The sequence below is a fragment of the Phytophthora cinnamomi genome, assembly GCF_018691715.1.
Source record: "Phytophthora cinnamomi strain GKB4 chromosome Unknown Contig0, whole genome shotgun sequence".
In the NCBI taxonomy this organism is placed as follows: domain Eukaryota; phylum Oomycota; class Peronosporomycetes; order Peronosporales; family Peronosporaceae; genus Phytophthora; species Phytophthora cinnamomi.
This window is the reverse complement of record NW_027150933.1, coordinates 1,522,546-1,542,163: the sequence shown is the minus strand read 5'-3', so window position 1 is coordinate 1,542,163 and position 19,618 is coordinate 1,522,546. Positions and strand designations below refer to the sequence as shown.

The window sequence follows — 19,618 nt, the reverse complement described above, 5'->3', positions numbered from 1 at the left end:
CTAAGTAGTGTGTATGAATAACTTGCGTGTTCGGTAATACATGAAGTGAAATGAAGTCTACTTTGATACACACTCGGGTTTGAGCTGCAAAGAGTCCACCTAACGGCTTAGGCGTCTCGCTCAAGAATCACCCGACACTCCGAGGTAATTCGAGCGTCCCCAAAGACGAAAGCCAGGTCGTCCAAGTTGGCCAAGAACTCCATCATTGGAGTAAACAGGTCGGAGTTGTGGAGAACGCTCTCGATGCGTCGCTGCTTCTTGTTCCACTGGAATACCGTCGAGCTGTTGATCACGAACGCTTGTCCTAGCAGCTTCGACGCGAGCACTTTTCCCCTCTTGCACTCCCCCAAATTCGGGAAGACGTGGCGTAGCGTGTTCTCAGCGATCACAACACTAATCTTGCAAGTAATAACAACGGAGTCGCCAGGGCCAATCTCACAGCGAAGAACTTGGACATCGAAATCAGGCCACGTGATCGAAGCCAACCTCCACCCTTCCAGCAGCGCGTCGATGCCACGCCCGGCGTGGACGGCCACATCTTCGGTCATAGTAGCCAACACAAATTCTCGCTGCGTGATCGATCCACACGGACCACCTGACCCCGACGGGTTATAGAGCTCTGCTCGTGGTACATACCCGTTCAGTCCATAACGGAATAGGCGGAACCACTCCGCTGCCACATTGAACGGTGTCGTGTTTTCCAGAATACGATGGGAAATGCGCATGCACTGGGATTCCAGCACCTGGATCTCTTCGCGTAGCAACGCGACGTCCTTCTCAAGTGTACAAGCGTGGTCGTGAATTTTCTTCCTGTATCGAATTTGAGCCATTCGACGGAGTTCACGGTGTAGCTGTCGCAGACTCATTTCTGGGCCTTCACTAGCTTCCTGACGCGATATACGTCTTCGAGGCGTATCCGTAGCACTTGAAACCGAAGAAAGAGATACCGACTGCGTTTGTGTGTGAGTCTCGACTGCGGGGCCTGCCGGTCTCTCCCATGACCGATAGAATGACACCGGAAAATCGCCGTGGGGGACGTGGACTACGCGGGCTGTCATGGGGTTCTCCGTGGCGTCGCCACTCATGGTAGCAGCCGTGATGTGGGCATCTATCGCATGAGATGAAGGCTTGACGCGCTGTACCACGGCACCGATGACGGCATCGGAGAGACAGTGGCTGTTGGGTGGGTATAGCGTGCTTGTGTTCATTCCTCCGCGTGCGGATCAGAGAAGATGTGAACAGGAGTACATGTACAATCTCACTCTGTTAGTGGGTTGAACTTTACAACGTAAGAGGGACGGAGCCATAACGCAACCGAAGCTTGCAGGCTGTAAGTTGCGGCAGATGTTCAAAACGGAGAAGACGACAGTCGCAGCGAGCTCCTACATGTACTATAAAACCTGTAATAGTGCCCCGTCCCTTTAATAGTACCCCACCCCAAAATTTTCAAGGGGACTTGCGACAGTGCCCCATCCCTTTAATAATACCCCACCCCCTATTCAAATTATCAGAATTATCAGATGCTTTCTGCAGGTCATCACGAAAACGTGCATGGTACGTGCTTTCTACAAGTCATCACGAAAACGTGCATTGCTTCGTATCACGTAGGTTTGTAGCAAAAACAAACATGCTTGTTACATGTACCAGAACTTGAATCGGGAGCTACGAGTGCTGAAAACTACCGTCCTCCTTAGTTCAATGTTCCAATGATTCCTTCGTTCGTTGGAGACTTGGCTTTACAGCCTAACAATGAGGCGCTACAACATCGCACGATGACGTCAGCGGCAGGACGAAAGCACTAAGGAACTTTGAAGCTTATTGGGGCACTCGTAAATTTAAAATCAACAACAATAGCACTGTTTGGCAAACTTTGTCGCTTCGATAAAATGCAACAATTATAGTTTCGTGCTTGACCGGGTTTCCTCAGCTGCATGACTTTCGTGATTGCATATTTTCGTCATGACGAATTTCGTTACTTCCGATATAAAATCCAATCACATCTGGGTACCCCACTAACAAAGGAAACTCGGTTGTACATAACATACCGGTACCTATTCGCGGCGAGGTTGTGAGACATTGTAATGTGCAGCATGCCTAGTTGAACTTGCCTATCTATCATACATCGGAGTGACGCAATACAGTATTTGATACCTACGGTAATCGAACTTGCCTATCTCCGAATCCATCATGAAGCATTCACAGTATCTACAGTGTTGGCGTTGGTAGCAAGCAGATCACTTGCTGATAGCACAGTTGGTACAAGCTAGATGCTCACGCCATGCAAAGAAGCAAACAAAAACAACGCTCCTATTCCAACCAGAATCGTCACGTGCACACTCGTTGGTGGCAGAAGCGAAGACAGCGCTTGAGCATCAGGTCATTCTTCGATTTTCCGATTACCAGTCACATATACCGCCGAAAACAACATGAAGCTCGTCGCTGCGGCTGTACTCGCCTCACTCGTGATCGCCGGCATCTCCGCCGATGACGGCTCCACATCCTGTGGGCTGGATTTCTGCCCCACGGACTCCCCTCCCGTTTGCGGAAGTAATGGCATAACCTACGAAAATAAGTGTGCCTTCGACTTGGACAACTGCAGCAGCGGTTGGAAGTTGAGAGTGCTGCACGAAGGCATGTGCAACAGGAGCGAGGGTGGAAGATAAACTCAAGTTAAGTGTCAAGACCGGATCTCTCATTTGCCCAAGACCAAGGGAAGGGGATTGTCTGTCTCCTTTTGCTAGAGCTGGTAATTATACTACCAAGTGGGTATTGACTAGGGTCCATCACTGCTTGAGGTAAAGGCATCGTTATTCAGTTCTAAAACTCAGAAGAAAGAGAGACAAACGAATTGCATCAGTGAAACAGCGCCGCCACGTATTCGCTTGATATCCCCTCCTGATTTGGTGCTAATTAACCTCGCACGCTAGGACAACTTTATGCTCCAGGTCGTCGGCTACGTCCTTCTTCGCTCGAAAAACGATACTAGACTTCTGATTCATAAAGAATCATCGGATATCCTTCCTTCTTGTCCCCAAAGCTTTGTAGCAATACCCCCCCCCCCCCCCCCCCCCCCCCGACGCACTGGATTGGCAGCAAGCGACAAGATTGCCGACCTTGTGTTACCTTGATCCCATTCCTCGCGGAACTTTGTGCTTCTTAGCACGGACTATCGCTACTGGTGCCAACACACTTAATATCGATGCCTTCATCCCGAGGCAACATTTGCGGACAGTTGATCGCAACATGATGAGAGTTTCGCAGCACAAGCTCGAGCTCTATGAAGTCAAACGGCACTAATACATTGACATATTCGAGATGCCGTTTGAATCCAGCATTTTCAGAAGTGGTTTCAAGTCGACACTTCAAGTGACCTACGAGTGTTTTTGCACTGTACCTCCAATGAACGTAAATCAACTTGCGGTCGGGTCGCACACTTAGCCAGCGAGCACTTGGGATTCCATAATCGACCGTAGAGTTCCGGGACGTCTTGCTGACCGAAAGTAAGCACATGCTAAGTTTCCTTTTCGTTGTAGTACTCTCGCACGTCGTCACCACGTCACCGCTGAAAACCAAAGCCCTTAGGTTTGGGCAATTCTGGATGGTCTGGTTCGGATTGAGTTCTAGTTGTAAACATCCGAAAGTGAATTGCTTCAAATTCCGACCAACCGAACACAGAACAGGAGGAAGATTATCGAGACTAATCCATCCATTTTGAACGTGAGTGTCAGCTTGTCAACTACGAGGTGGAACGCTTTACGTCTCATATACCGTAGCCGGATACCAGCACATGTATCTATTCACTCTTGCCATCGTCAGTGAATGGTAGCACACAACGGATTGAAGATTCAAATACCAGTGTGTCATAATGGTTTCGCGCACGGTCTCCTGACGAATCCGATGTCCACTGTATCTGGCGACATGTGGTACGCTCGAAACCGTAATTTTCGGCATAAACGTATCAACACGATATGTCGTAAGCTCCCCCGAGAAACCCCTTTAACCTTATACAATGGATTGGGCGTCTCTCGGACGCCGCCATGCATACGCTCAGATACTTTTTCGTCATACCATAGTCCAAAAAGTACCATAAGTCACGTGTTTCCCTAATTCTGTGAATCAAGCGGTTAAAACGATATTTGGAGTGTATGTTATGTACTCCTTTTTTTCAAAGAAGTGTTTGTTGTTTGTTAAAAGTCACTAGAAGTCAAGTGTTGGCCGAAAACATGTATGCTATTGCAAGCCAGACCCTCGGTGTAACGCACCACTACTACATACATGTAAGTAGTTTACATGCTGATGGGAGAAATCAATGCGTACCGAAAAGCGTACGATATCCCCTAAAACATCATGCCGACCATATTTTTATAAGAACTTGATTAGGACACGTTGGTAAAAGAACATAACACCAAATAGAACGCCGTTAACCACAAAAAAAAAAAACAACACGTTGGTAAAAAAAGTAACGTAAGCAACATTACGGGCGATGGCGAGCAGATGCTAGCGCGAGACTCACTCTGTGCATTCACTAATAGCCAGCACCCGGGGGTTGCAACCCGACATTTTTTTTTCTAGACACCGCGCCTGGCCGCGACGAGGACTTAGCGTAAGGGGGTGGGGCAGGCCGTGCAGCGGCGGCCCCCGACCGCAGCGAGAGAGGGACGGACCCCCCGTCACTAAGTTCGCAGACGAGAGCCAACGCGCGAGTGTCCTGCCTATAGTGTCCTCCCAATGTATAGTTAAGCCTAGATGAACATTATTATAGTCATATGTAGCAAGAACTTGTCTGCGTTTTGTCTGCTCGTACCTAATTGAGATGAATCTGTAGTGCTGTGGAGACTATGAAGAGGCACAAACACAAAGCTCACCATGAGCACCAGAAGGACGTTGAATGATCGTGGATCCCTCACCAGCTAAGGTGAGGCCATCAAGAGCAATGTCATCGGCAAGAAGACGGTGTAAATGTACCACAGAGGAATCACTCGTTGTCTGTGCTGGATCTACCAACACAAGAGGACCGCATAACATGCCTTTGCCAAGCTGATTGATTTTCGATTGCAAGCAGCATGTGAGCATGAGATGGGACTCCTGTAGGACGAATACGGTTCGTCGGTGTCGCTGATCCCACCACTTTTTCTTCGCTGCCCTCCGCTCCGTCCTGCCCCTCCTGCTTCTCCAGCTCCGCCACCTGCGCTCGGTTGTAGGCCTCCAGCGCCTCCTCCTTGTTCAACTCGGCCTGCGCCATCCTGTCCCAATTCTCGTCGTACAGGTGCACACCGTTGATGTCAAGCTGCTTGAGCGTGAAGGTGTTGCCGGTCTTACTCGTCTGCTTCATGGCGAACAGGAAGGCGTCGGAGTAGCTCTCCGACAGGCCGGACTTCATTTTGTCGGCAGCGGAGGACTCGGAGATGGCCCCTGTGGCGAAGTTCACAGGCGAAGCGCGCGCCGTTGAGGAAGTCCACGGCGTCGATTTCCGTGTTGGTGGGCGGCTGCAGAGCAGCTGAGAAGGTTGACGCTTTCGGTAACCTCGGTGGAACCAACTGTGGGTTCGCTCATGAAAGATGAATTGAGTTCCCAGGTGCATTCGTTACCATCACAAGCTCTTGATGCCAGCATCTCCCACGCGCTGAACGAATGTGGCGTTGTTGAACTTCTACGATCTGTTTAATTGCAAAGCGCGTCACAGCCGCGTCTACCCGTTGATACCGGCTCAGCTCCGCTTTCAAGTGAGCACCGTTCAAACCAAGAAGCTTCTGATACTCCAATCACAAACTTGCGTATGCAAAGCTCTCGCTTGACACGAGTTCGTGCCGATTTTGCTACCCCTGCCATGACTTTAGAACATGCGTGGAAGCACTGGTGTTGTGGCACTCCATCGGGTGATTATGGACTATTTTGCTTTCTCCAGTGGCAAGATCTTTCAAGTGCCACAGAACGCAATAAAATTTCGCACTACAGATGCATGATGATGGAAATTCAAACGACAGCCTTTCACGATCAATCTGGATTGACCTCCCGACGATAGAGCAAGCGCGCTCAATACTCGCGACAGTGTTACCGGACCTACCGATCAGAGACGCCACAGCTAAGAATCGTCAGCGTCGTAAGAGACAACTCATGTGCTCAAATGCTTTACAGGAAATTCGAGCAAACCGTAGAAATCCCGGTAGGAATAGCACTTCGACTTCATAAGCTACGTCGCGTTGCCGCTGCTAGCAGATAATTCAATATAACTAACTCGTTCGGTGTCATATCAGTGTCGCTGATTGCTGAGCAGGCATTTGCTCTTTAATGATTGTAGCATTTTTTTGTCTGCGTTTCACGCAGACAAATTCGTGAGAAAGCCGCGTTTGCTCCAGCAGATGTATCGAGGAGCCACTAGTGCGTTTAAGAATTGAGAGTGAGTGCTGCACCCAACTAATGCACATGGGACAGGACCCCAGTTTTCCCTAACCCTTGGAAACCGTATCCGTCCTGCGAGTATACGTCGCATAGCGTATAGCGGTACTCCCACCACTCATTTTTAAAGCGGGGGAAATCACCAGCAGCCAGGAAGCCATGGCGCCGCGCGTCGAAGCGGTGGTGCGACCGCCGCGCCACGGGTGGGCGACTGACAGGGAAGTAGATGTGGACAGCGACGAGGAGTGGGTTGACTCGTCGGCGGAGTCGTCGGGTACCGGCAGCTCCACGTCCAAGCAGCGTCGTTCGGATGATTTCGACCGTCTCCAGACAATGCAGAGCGACAAACAGCCAGTTGTGATGGCGCCGTCCCCCGAGATGATCGAGTTTGTTTCCTGGGGAGCGTTGGACGAGTATCTAACAGGATATTCAGCCGAGACGTACCAGGTAACGTTTGTTGTTCTGAATAGGACAACTACAGCGGTTTCACATAATCTAACTTGTTATTCATTCAACTGCTTCATGCAGAGCTTCCGTGTTCGCACAAACAACAAGGTCGAGACGCGAAACAAGAAGATTCAAGATTCCGGGTCCACGAAGCCGCTTGTGCCTGAGGAGTGGGATCACTACTCGAAGACATTCGTCTGCACCCACGCAGGAAGGTATAAGCCGCGAGGCCAAGGAAAGAGAAAGTGACAAGGGTTGGATTGATTGTGTTGGGCACCCGTCAGACGGAGTTGGGTACAGTTGGTGGAGCGCGTGATGAGTGCAAGCACCCGTTTGAGGCGTACTTCGTGAAAAACTGGGATAATTGTCGTCATATGTGGTGCGCGTTTGAGAGGCAGAATGCTTGCACCCTGAGCAACAACACAAATAACCGTCTCGAATCTTCGTGGAAGCAGCTGAAAGAGCTTGTGGACTCCTCCATGCAAGTGGATGCGTGCATTGTGTCGATAATGGTCTACCAAGCCCAGGCGGAGAGGAAGTTTCTGGACGCGGTCTACAAACTACCGCTACTTGCGCACGTGCATGAATGAAGAAAGAAGTAGCAGTAGCTAAGGGCTGTTAGCACGAAATAAGTAGGAGTAGGTCACTGAAATCGTTGCATTGAACTATGTTTGTAGAGTTATATGTTTGATGTGGGCTTTAGAAATCGAAGGAGAAAAACTGCCCAGCAGAACATTTCTCCTGCCTCGGACTCTGGCTGCCGCCATTTATCAATGCCATGCCGCTCCGGCTCTTTTAAACCTTCCGGATATACGCGTATAGTGTATAACTTTTACGCCGGCTCTCACGAGTTGGGTGCTGTAGTGGGCACAGAATGGGTGCCAAACGGTCACAACTGGGTTGGGATGGGTGCTGCTTGGGTGTCGTAACTCCATCCTGTCCCGTCCCATGTGCACGAGTTGGGTGCAGCAATGAGTGCCTTAAGAATTTGCCTGCGCCAAACGCAGAAGATAACGCAAAAGATTTGATTCAAAACCAGCGAGCGGCGCAAACAAATTCAAGAGAATTCTGCTCATTTCAGCAACACTACCTGAACCTCTATCGCCGATCAACCGAGTTCAATCTTGATAGTGACGAGATCACGACAGTTTTGCACCGCCTGGGTTCCCTGAACTACGTTCAACTCGCAATTACGCGTGTGTGGATACCTCAGTCTTAGGTTTGATTTAGTTTTCGCTTTGTCAGCACTACAACAAGTCTACCTCCCAGTTAATCAACTTCATTCTTCTTCTCCTTCTTCTTAACACTACCCTATGCAGTCTAAAACCACCCCTCTGGAGCAGCCACAAAAATGGACCCCAAACATGAGGCTGAGGTTGGTCTTCAGCCTTTGAGTTCAAGTCGATGGAGAAATTACCGAGGCATGGTGCAAATTCTGCCAAGCGATTGGCCGCTGTAATGGTACTAGCACTCACGATGGAAATTTGAAGGGTGAATTGATATATTAAAAGTCTGCTACGCCAGCCACGCTCTTGTGGTCCTTCATTTAGGCTAGTAAACATAAGTAAACAACAAGACTTCATAACGACGACTTGGGCACAAACACTGCATAAACCAGTGCGACCAGATCGTATTCAACGGAAGCATTGCACTCCGTTACAGCCGCGAAATTGCACCAGCTGAAGACGTTGCACTGCATCGTTTGGGTAGTGTTGGCAGCAGGGACTTAACCATTCGGCCAATCAATGGCCGAAGCGTAGTTTTGCCATGCACTTCGGCCATGGCCGGGCCAGGCCGGTTTTGGCCGATTTCTAGCCTCAGATTAAAAAAAGTAGAGTTCGAGCACCAAGCCAATGGCTTCGCGCGGTGGACGCCCCCCAGGACTGCAGGCCAGACCCTTTAAAGGGAAGAAAGATCTTGGGAAGGCACCAGGAGGCTACTCCAATAGAGAGTGCACATTCTGCATCACTGCGCACGAGGACGACCCCCTCACCAGCCCACTGAAGGTGATCATCGGCAGGTCACGAAACTACGCGAGTCACCTCGCCACGTGCGCTCACTATAATGCGTCTTTGCTTCCTCCCGCATCGCTGTTCTCTCCACCGTCAATGGCTACCCCAACGGGTACAACCTTCGCGACACCGCAAGAGGCAAGTCCAGCATCTGCACTTCCAGCAACGCCCTCATCTGTCGCTTCTCGAACGAAGTCGCAGAGAGGCGCGACGCAGCAAATGAGCGCTATTTCAAGGGACCAAGATTTAACGCGCGCAAGTCGTTCTTTGGTACTTGAAAAGCGACCGTCGTCCGAGTTGAAGCGACGAAAATCACCACCCGCAAAGAAGATAAAGACTCAGAACACACGCAAACGCAAGTTTTCACGGAGCGAGATAAAGCAGATTAAACGCGCTCTTATTGAACTTCAAGCCGACAATCATCTGGCCGATCGCTTTATAGAGCAGGCTTCATTTCTACGATTTGTAGAGCTGTTGAGCCCTGGAGTGACAGAAACGCTTCCTTTCCGGCGAGGTTTAGGCGGCCGTATCGTAAAAGAACATGCTCGTTGGTGCAAAACAGCCGATACTGAAGCGCTCAAGTCCATGGAGCAGAGAACAAAGGGCTGGGTCAACCTTCTGTCAGATGTATGGCAAAATATCACCAAAGACCACTTACTTGGCTGCCAACTTGCCCTTTTCGGGGTAATGCTTACGTACGGAATTATACCTGCTGGAGACGAATGCCATGGAGTAGCTATAGCCGCGCAACTTGAACAAGTCCTCCTGCAAGCACAGAAAGAGAAGTGGCGTGTTGGAGCAATCGTCACTGGTAACGCGGGACAATGTGGGCACGCTCGCCGCATATTGGCTCTTCGGTGGCGTCAGATTGTGTTGTGTTTTGCTTCGCGCATGACGTGAACAACCTTGTGAAGGCTGTTTTACGATCTTCATTTCGCGATGTAGCAGAGCAAGCAGCAACTGCCGTCAAAATATTAAACGCATCATCGTCAAAATGGTTGCCGAGGGCACGAAAATTGATGCAGCGTGTATACGGAAAGAACTTCGGACTGCGCACACTTTGTGAAACGAGGTGGAATTCCAGGCAAGGATGATTTGCGTCCTTGTTGCGGATGCAGTCAGCTCTCCAACTCCTGTTCCGCCAACACAGAAACGGCGGTGATTTCCCAGAGCATCTCCGGTCTCTGGTGAAGAAGTGTTCTGGGATGAACTCAAAGAATTTTAGGCTATTGTCGCTCCACTATCGTACGCGTCGTACCGCTTACAGCGCGACCAGAATACGGTTGGTGACGTTGTTATCTCTTTGCGTGATATACACAACGGCTTTCAGCAACACCTTGTACGCCGTGATGAATTACTGGAGTGCGTCGAGCATCGCTGGGCACAGATCGAGCAGCCATTGTTCATGTTAGGCTTTGCTTTACATCCGGATTATGTGAACTTAGCGCGAGAACTACCCAATACTTCTGTATCAGGGATTGGCGCCCTGTGTAAGATTGCGATCTACTACTACCGTCGGTTGTTCAATACCGAAGATATTAGAGATATAAGGCGTGGCATGTTGTCATGGATGAATGGGAGGTTCACCCGAACGAAATCGACTGAATTTGTCGATTGCCCGTGGGAGCATTGGGAGCATGTTATGAACGAACGTCCGAATAGTCTGCTTCCGCAGCTGGCAATGCGGGTGCTATGTAGTGGGTCTAACTTGACTCACTACTTTAGCTTACACGTTGCGCAACGTGTATGAGGAAGCGTAAGTACTTAGTAATTACTTAGGTTAATTATATTTGAATACACAAATATAAGTTAAGTAAGATAGGACTCCAAGTGGCTTAGATTAGGTAAAATGAGAACTGTATTGTTTGTAAATTGATCTTCCTCCTAATCTGCTAAACTGTTCATCATCTATGAAAGGGGTTGGCAGCGGCTGGCTGTCAGAGCCCCGCTAATATGCATGTCTCTGATTCGTAGAAAGATGCTGCTTTCTACCAATAGGATCTTTTGGGTATGTGTGGACCACTCACTGTGGTGGTCGACTTCAATGTATCCATCGGTGTGTCTTACACCAATGTGAGGAAGTATCCAAAACTTTTAACAGATAGCCTATCTGTTAAATTCACAAGTGGCTTGCAGCCACTTGTACGTGTAACCCCGTTGCACCATCCCCCCCCTTAAGGTTAGACGCGCGGGGTCTCCGCACGTCAATCTTCGGAATTGACCATTCGTCAATTCTCCGCGTTTGGAGAAGAAATCCGCGCTCATTCAACGATGAGCGCCTCAGAAGAAGTCTTCGAAGTCGGTGGGGAGTCATCTCTCCATCGACGACTACTTCGAACGCCAGAAGGCGAAGTACGGCGACGTCGTCGACTTCGACGACGACGATGAAGATATGGAGGGCGAGGAGGGCTCGCCCTCAAAGCGCAAAGACTCAGTGTCGAGCGAATCGCTCGACCCTCATGCCAAGAACATTCGCCCGCGTGAAGGGTACGAATCGGACGCTTCGAGCTCGAAGTGTTCGCGAACTGAGAGCGATACCCCACTCGCTTCCGCTGGGGCTCTCAGTACTCCGCGTGCTGCTGCTGCAGCGCGTGATGCCAAAGCTCAGGGCTCTCCGCGCGCTGCGCCTGCAGCGCGCGATCCGTGGATGCCGTTCGCGTCCGAGATTACGGACCGGTATGGGAACTCGGTACCTCCGAATGAGGTGCCGCTGTACGTATGCAGCGCCATCAAAGATGATGCTGTGGCTGCCGAGCTGCACTTTGATGCGGAAACGCATCAAAGGCGCGATTACTACATCGGACTCTTTCATGAGCTCCGATGGTTTCAAAGCAAGAAGACATCTTCTCGCAGCAAAGTGCCCGAATGGTAGGCACTTTGTCAAAGCTGGAACGCCTTTGTTGAAAACTTCAACAAGAGGCCGAGTGCTTACCGTGATCGGATTAAGCAAGCGCGTGATCGCTTCGAGACGTACTCGAAGCGTGGAAAGCTGGAGCAACTTCATGTTGCTGCTGAGGAGGCAAATGTGCCGTGCGCTGTGCCCGAGGGCTTTCAGTGCGCGAAGTGCTTCCCAGGCGCGGTCCGCTTGAGCGACCGCGACCTGAACGGGTACACGTCATTCCGTGTGCCCGAGAGTCTCAAAGAGCTCCGTGCTAAGTTCTTAGCACGTGAGGGTTCGGGCGCTGGCGATGATCGCAGCGCTCGTATTACTTCCGCTGCACCAGTGCGTACTGCTCCTCGTACGCCTTCACCATTTCCGGAACGTCCTCCAGCAAGACGTTCCGCGGCTCCCATGTATCTTGATGGGGAGGAAATCCTCTCCAACGAATACGAAAACGAGCCCCTTGAGGGTTCGTTTTCGGGATACTATGGTCAACAATCCGCTCAACAATCCAGCGGGTTGAGCCGCGGGCGTCACGGATCGGCGGTGGCGGGGGTGGGAACACGCCCCGGGTATGATCAGCCCCGGGCTGATCAGTATGCGCCTCTCCACGACCGGGTGACCGCCGTGGAGCGTCTGCAGGGCGCTGAGTTCGCCGCCCTGAAACAGGAGCTGGCGAACCAGAAGGCCCAAGTCGCGGCGGTCTCGCAGACCGCCTCGATCATCCAGGTCGAGCTGGGGACCCAGATGAAGGGGTTGCTCCAGCGCGTCCGCGCGCTGGAGGAGAGGCTGCTCGTCGCCGAGGCCAAGTCCTCCGCTTCTGCCTCGGCTCCTGCCGAGGCTTCGGGTCAGCCGAGCTAGATGGCTCGTGCTGCAGGTATGGCTTCAGCCGTCCGACGTAAAAGGTCGGATGGAGGCGCATGCTAGACGGTGTGTCTAGCGTGTATGCGTTGCCGTGCCGTGCCGACACAGTGAACGGCCCGATGAAGCGCGGAGCAAGCTTGTTTGCTCCGAAATCCGAAACCGCATGTCTAGGCAGGTTTTGTGTAGCTAACAAATCTAATGAACCAACTTTAAATTCATTTGTGTTGCCTATGCCCGCATTGTCTGCGTTCAGCTTCTGTTGATCAACAGAAGCTGCTATTGTGTCTTGGACAAACCGAATTACGGCTTGTCTTTTGGTGATGAAACTGATTGCATCCGAGCTGAAGTCATTCAGCTCGCTCTCCGCTAGAGGCCCGGCCTCTGCGTGGTTCTTTGCGGTGTCTGCGCCCTGCGCAGACCCGTGGTCGTTGGCCTTGTTGGTGGAGGAGTCTGCGCCCCGCGCAGACCTGGTTGTCTTGTTCCTTGTTGTCGCGGCTGACACTGTGCAAGTGTCAGCGGTTTTCTGCGGCTGCTGTTTTGCAGTCGTAGATCCCCCCCCACTTACGGTGGGAGCCACCACTCCGAGTAATCTCGGCAGACGGGGATGCCGCATGGCATTCACGTAGAACGGTGTATGCCCGGTCGAGGCATGCACCGAGTTGTTGATGGCGAATTCCGCCATCGACAAACACTCGCTCCAGTATTGGAACGAGTGAGCGTAGCTCTTCAGAATGTCCACGAGCACGCGGTTCACGCGTTCGGTTTGGCCGTCCGTCTGCGGATGGTCCGCAGTCGACATGGAAAGTTGGCTCCCAAGAAGTGTAAACACTTCTTGCCACAGGTTCGCTGTGAAGCGTGGGTCTCGGTCCGACACGATGTCGGTCGGCATGCCATGGTGTTTGAACACATGTCGACGAACAGATGGACCGTCTGTTTCGCGGTCACTTCTGCCGGCACCGCAGCAAGATGTACCATCTTGCTGAAGCGGTCGACGAAGACCCCAACACCGATATTCCCTCCGCTATCCGGGGGAAGACCAAAGATGAAGTCCAAAGACATGGACTTCCAACACTCCGACGGAGTCGGTAGTGATTGCAATGGAGCCTGCGCAAACGGCGCAGACTTTACGCGTTGGCATACCTCGCAAGCACGAATGTACTTGCGCACCCACTTATACTGGTGGTGCCAGTAGAAGTCGCGCGTGAGAAGGACGTATGTCTTCTCACGTCCGAGATGTCCCGAAGTCGGGGCATCATGATATTCGTACATGATCCTGAGTCGCAGGTCATGGTCATTTGGTACGACAACGCGATCCGCGTTGTCGTCGACTGCATTGTAAAGCAGTAGTCCTTCGTGCACACGAAAGCGGTGTGTACGCGCACGAAGGTGCTTGGGCAGCTTCTGACGGGACTTGTCAGAAGGCGCTGTGCCATAGTTCAGCAAGAGCTTCGCGTCCGCGTCGTGCGCGTACGCGGCCTTCACATCATCCAACAGAGATGATGTGGGTTTGCTCGATCGCATGGCGTCAATGACATTGACGTCAACAGCTTCTGCATAGTCCGGCCGACGTGATAACGCGTCGGCCACCACATTCAGTTTTCCGGGTTTGTATTCTACCCGGAAGTTATACTCCGCAAAGAATGAGAGCCATCTCGCCATTCTTTGTGAAATGTGTGGCGACTTCACTGCGGTACGCAGTGAAGCATGGTCGGTGTAGACCACAAATGGTCTACTTCCAAGCAAATACACTCGGAACTTTGCGAGTGCGTACTTCATGGCAAGGAGTTCCTTGTCATGCACCGGATAGTTGCGCTCAGCTGGCTTCAGCTGACGCGATTGGTAGTAGACGACACGATCACGGCCCTCGTGATCGTGCTGCATCAACGCGCATCCGATTGCAAAGTCGGATGTGGCACATACTACGTGAAATGGACGATCTTGGTCAGCTACTGCCAAGTTCGGTGCCTCAGTCAAGCCCCGCTTGACTGCATCGAATGCCTTTTGGCAATCGGGTGTCCAATTCCACACAGCTTCCTTCTTGAGAAGCTGTGACAGCGGGCGGATCTTGCCCGCATAGTCCTCCACGTACTTGCACAAGTACGTGGCCAAGCCAAGGAACTGCCTCAGTTCCTTGACACTTGAAGGCGTTGGCCATTCATTGATCACTCTGACCTTTTCCGGGTCAGGGCGAACACCATTCTTCCCTACGAGACACCCGAGGACGGTATCTCGCTCGCCCCGAAGATGCACTTCTTCAGGTTCGCGTAGAGCTTATGCTTTCGCATAAGCTCAAGTAGCTTCCGGAGATGCACCCTGTGCATCTCTACGTCGGTCTTCCCGTCCACAGCCCGGCTGTGGATGAATACATCATCGAAGTAGTAGCTCGGTGCGAAGTCGCGCACCAGCGCAACAAGTGCGTTACGCACCTGTTGAAAGTTGCAGGGGCGTTCTTAAGCCCCTGTGGCATTACTAGCCATTCCCAGAGCATGCCGCTTGGCGTGCTCACTGCCGTGAGAGGGATATCGCTCTCACGCATTAGGATTTGATAAAGTCCATCTCGCAAGTCGAGAGCACTGTAAACGGTGCTCCCGGCCATCGAATCGATGATAACATCTTTTCGTGGTATCGGCGTCTGCGCCGGTACCGTCGCATCGTTCAGCTTGTTGTAGGCATGAACGATGCGCCATCCGCCCTGTGGCTTTTTGACACAGAACGTCGGAGCACTGTGCGGGGACTTTGATTCCCGCACTTGTCCTGCTTTGCGACGACTTTCAAAGAAGTCGTCGATCGCCTTCACTTGCTCTCGCGGCAGTGGCCACTGCCGCGTGACACAGTACTTCGTGCCCGGCACGAGATCAATCTCGTGCTGAATGCCCTTATCCTGCGGAAGCTCCGCAGGAATCTCTTCCGGGAGTACGTCTTTGTACTCCCTCAACAATTCGTAATAGGGACTCGACTTCAGCGAGTCCCAACCTTGTTCCTCGAAGCGCTCTCGCTTCGTCTTCGCACTGAGAGTGTCTTCACTCTCAGTGGTACTTCCCATGAAGAGCTGCCTCAGCTCTTCGCTCTCGCTCTCCGTTCTTTCGCTGTCCGAAAGAACGCAGACTTGCTCGATGCGTCCATCGTGCAAGTCGCGCGTGAAGCGCTTCCAGCTCATGACTGGAAGCGACGTCAACTCCGACGCCATCGTCGGAGGGCTAGCGAGTTCCATCTCACGATACTGGAATCCAGTATCGGTGCGCGTCAAGACGCTTAGCGTCTTGACATTCGGCGTCACCGCCGCAGTCTGCCCAGCAGACTGCTCTTGTTGCGTCTCGGTCCCGGACCGAGACTTGCGCAGCGTTTTCCGCGTGCGCCGTCTTCTTGTTGTGCGGAGCCGGGCTCCGCACAGTTGTTCTTCTGGTCCAGGCCCGGCCGTGGACAGTTGTTCGCCGGCGGACCCTGTCCGCTGCGCGCGGTATCAAGCCCGGCTTGATCGCATGTTCCTTCGTGCAGCCAGGTTGCACGGTAATGTGTTCCTTCGCCGGCAGACCCTGTCTGCGGGCGCGCGGTATCAAGCCCGGGCGCACGACAGCATAAAATTGCGTCAGTACGGGAGGTTTGCAACCGTCCGCACTGTTTGCAGCGTCAACTCCCGGAGTTGACACGCCTTCATCACCTCGACGCCATTCATTGGCGGAGCCCCTCATGACCGAGGGTGCGTCGGCTCCCGGAGCCGACGCGTCGTTGTCGACCTGACCGCTTCGGGTCAGGGACTGTCCCTTACACGCTTGAACGTGGGTGTTGGTTCCCGGAACCAACACATCTTTTTCTTCCGACGTCGGCAGCATTGCCGATGTGGGTCTCGCTTGTGCGCGCCCTCGCGCACTTCTTGGGCACTCCGGGACAGCAGCATAAAGCGCTGTCTCGACTGGTGAGCCGCGGTAACAGGGTCATCGCTCTCTGTTCCGCTGTCGCGTCCGAAGCGCACGAGCGTGCGCTTCTTCCAGTCTATGACCGGATCATACCGTGCAAGCCACGGCATGCCCATTACTACGTCGAACTTATCGTCCAGGTCCAGGACGATAAAGTGTTCGACAAACACTCGTTGTTTGTACGAGAAGCGCACGTTCACGACGCGCTTCTCGGTCTTTACGATGGCACCTGTTGCCAGTCGTACCTCCAGAAGACTTCGAGGTACATTTACCTCCTCGAAGTCAAGTCTCGACAGGCTTCGTAGTCGAACAAAGTTGTTCGACGCGCCGGAATCTACCAAAGCTCGAAGAGAGTCACTCGCTCTCTTCGAGTAAACCTTCAAGATGACTAGGTTCGGCCTGTCATCTTGTTTCTTGCAGTGAGAGCTAGTCTCACTGGGGGCTGCAGTCCTCAGTGTCGCGTGCCCGATGTCGGCACGCGCGACGGCATTACCAGTAGGGCGCCCCGCGCCTACTGGATGTTCGCGTTTTTTGTTGGTCCGCGGCGATGCCTAGCATCGCCACGACGGCCACCTCCAGGGGGCATGGGAGCTGTGCACTCCCGTGCAAAGTGACCGATCCTTCCGCAACGGAAGCATCGCACGTTACCTCCCTGCTGCTGGTAACCAGCAGTTGTTGCGTTCGAGAGGTCCATTGGCTCCGGACCTCCCGTCCTCGCTACCGGGCGCGGTTGCGGCCTCGGCACGTTCACATGCAGTTTAGCCTGCCGCAGGCTAAACTCTTCTTGCATGGCAAGAGTGATTGCAACTTCGAGAGTACTCGGGTACTCTCGGAAGAGATAGGTCTTCACAGGCCATCTCTGAGCCCCTTCATGAACGTGGCGGCCTTGGTCGCCTCGTCAATCGGGTTAGTCACGATATTTGATACCAAATATCGCGCGCGCTGCGCGTAAGCATGGACGTCATGCTTACCCTGCTGAAGGTCGAGGAACTCCGCCCTCGACCGGAACTCGTTTTGCGGGGGCTCAAACGCTTGTTTGAGCTCCTCTTTGAACACTTCGTACGTGCTGAAGCACGTAGGATCGGAGAGTCGGCGCCCATACGCCCAACTCCTTGCGCGTCCGCCAAGGCAGGACATGGCGAACGCGACCTTCGACAGCGGGTCGACGATGCGTCGAGCCGCTATGGCTGTGTCGAGTTCGACAAGCCATCGGAGGAGAGGCTCGCCCTCTCTTCCCACGTAATTGCTTACGCTCAACTTTAATGGTTGAGCACGTGGTGTCGTCCCTGACGACGCCGTCACTGAGGCAGCAGCGTCACGCTGCTCCTTCATGATGAAGCCCAGAGCAACACCATGTTGCTCCGTCGGCGATAGCGTACGCAGCATCGTGGCTATCGCCGCTTTTCCAATGACTGTTGACAGTCGTTGGAGGGCCTCCCACTCTGGGTCAGACAGGTGGGGGCAGTCAGCGCGTGCAACATGCGTTGCAGGCGTGTTGGAGCTCTCCATGGGCACCTCCGTGCTCACGTGGTTCTCGGCTCCGTGTTCGTACACCCTGTACGAACGCCACGTAGTCGGTCGTTGGACGGACTACAAAGTGCTACCAGGTGTAGTGGATCTAACTTGACTCACTACTTTAGCTTACACGTCGCGCTACGTGTATGAGGAAGCGTAAGTACTTAGTAATTACTTAGGTTAATTATATTTGAATACACAAATATAAGTTAAGTAAGATAGGATTCCAAGTGGCTTAGATTAGGTAAAATGAGAACTGTATTGTTTGTAAATTGATCTTCCTCCTAATCTGCTAAACTGTTCATCATCTATGAAAGGGGTTGGCAGCGGCTGGCTGTCAGAGCCCCGCTAATATGCATGTCTCTGATTCGTAGAAAGATGCTGCTTTCTACCAATAGGATCTTTTGGGTATGTGTGGACCACTCACTGTGGTGGTCGACTTCAATGTATCCATCGGTGTGTCTTACACCAATGTGAGGAAGTATCCAAAACTTTTAACAGATAACCTATCTGTTAAATTCACAAGTGGCTTGCAGCCACTTGTACGTGTAACCCCGTTACATGCTATCTGTAGCAGTGAATATGGCGACATGCGAACGACTTTTTAGTGACTTGGGCATGATACACACAGCAAAGCGAAACCGCATGAGTGCAAGCAAGGCGCTTGTTTTCCACATAATTGTCAAGCACGTTCGCTAACGCGCACAAAAGGAGGCTTCTGCATCCAAGAACCCCAAAAAGAAGCTACTGACATCTCCCATGGAGTGAACTATCATTCTCGACGCTGCAGCGTTGTCCACACCCTCACCTGGTCAGCATATCTTGGTGAGTACGCATGAAGATAGGGATACTGAGGGCCCCGGCGATGGTAATGACGGCGCTGAAACACTGTCTCTATGGAGCGAATTTCTTGATGAGATATTCGACGACGAGGAAATTGACGCTGGCTCCGAAGCAACGCATGGTACTACATCCACAGTTGAGCCCAGCCTTGTAACAGGAGTGCACGAACGCCACGAATCAAGTGATGACGATCAAGGCAATGACAACGACGAGTTCGAAATCGTTCCCGAATCGATCAGACTGGAATTACCTCACTGTATCGATCGAAACTTTCCCGAAGAGTCGGTGAAGTTACAGGGATTTCGTGGCCAGAAGGTCACGTTGGCTTCGCTTTTTGGCTAAAATACTTTGCAACAAGAAACACGCAGAGCGATAGTAGCCTTAGTTGGTGGAAGCTTATCAGCGTTTAGATAACACTAATTTTTTCTCTGCAATCAACAAGCAGGAACTCGATTACAGAAGATAATTGTCCTGCTTGATTGAAGTTTAAATCACACCATCCATTAGCCTGGACACCACCGCCTTGTTATTGATGCCCTCCACCTTGACCAACTGCAGCACAGCCACTGACACCAGAGACCGCGAATCCAACTCCGAACCACGCTTGAAACCACCACGCCAGTCCGCAAAGACACCAATTCCTCCGGCGTCAAGTTCGCGAGAACCAACGTGGTCTACAACTTAACTGTTTAGCGGTGCTAACACCACATGAGTGGTCCTTGGCCAGCTTACATTGCTCGAACGGA

At 52.1% G+C, this 19,618-nt stretch overlaps 3 protein-coding genes across 3 annotated transcripts; 1 reads left to right on the top strand and 2 right to left on the bottom strand.

The window, feature by feature from the left end:
- Positions 1-107: 107 nt before the first annotated feature.
- IUM83_01965 (uncharacterized protein) lies at positions 108-830 on the bottom strand (the record flags this gene model as incomplete). Its single annotated transcript, XM_067925860.1, has 1 exon — positions 108-830. One exon carries the CDS (start codon positions 828-830, stop codon positions 108-110), a length of 723 nt encoding a protein of 240 aa, XP_067800899.1.
- A 4,080-nt stretch (positions 831-4,910) lies between these two features.
- IUM83_01964 (uncharacterized protein) lies at positions 4,911-5,380 on the bottom strand (the record flags this gene model as incomplete). Its single annotated transcript, XM_067925859.1, has 2 exons — positions 4,911-4,997; positions 5,126-5,380. 2 exons carry the CDS (start codon positions 5,378-5,380, stop codon positions 4,911-4,913), a joined length of 342 nt encoding a protein of 113 aa, XP_067800898.1.
- A 1,175-nt stretch (positions 5,381-6,555) lies between these two features.
- On the top strand, positions 6,556-7,092 carry IUM83_01963 (Histone H4; the record flags this gene model as incomplete). Its single annotated transcript, XM_067925858.1, has 2 exons — positions 6,556-6,843; positions 6,925-7,092. 2 exons carry the CDS (start codon positions 6,556-6,558, stop codon positions 7,090-7,092), a joined length of 456 nt encoding a protein of 151 aa, XP_067800893.1.
- Between the last annotated feature and the right edge of the window lie 12,526 nt (positions 7,093-19,618).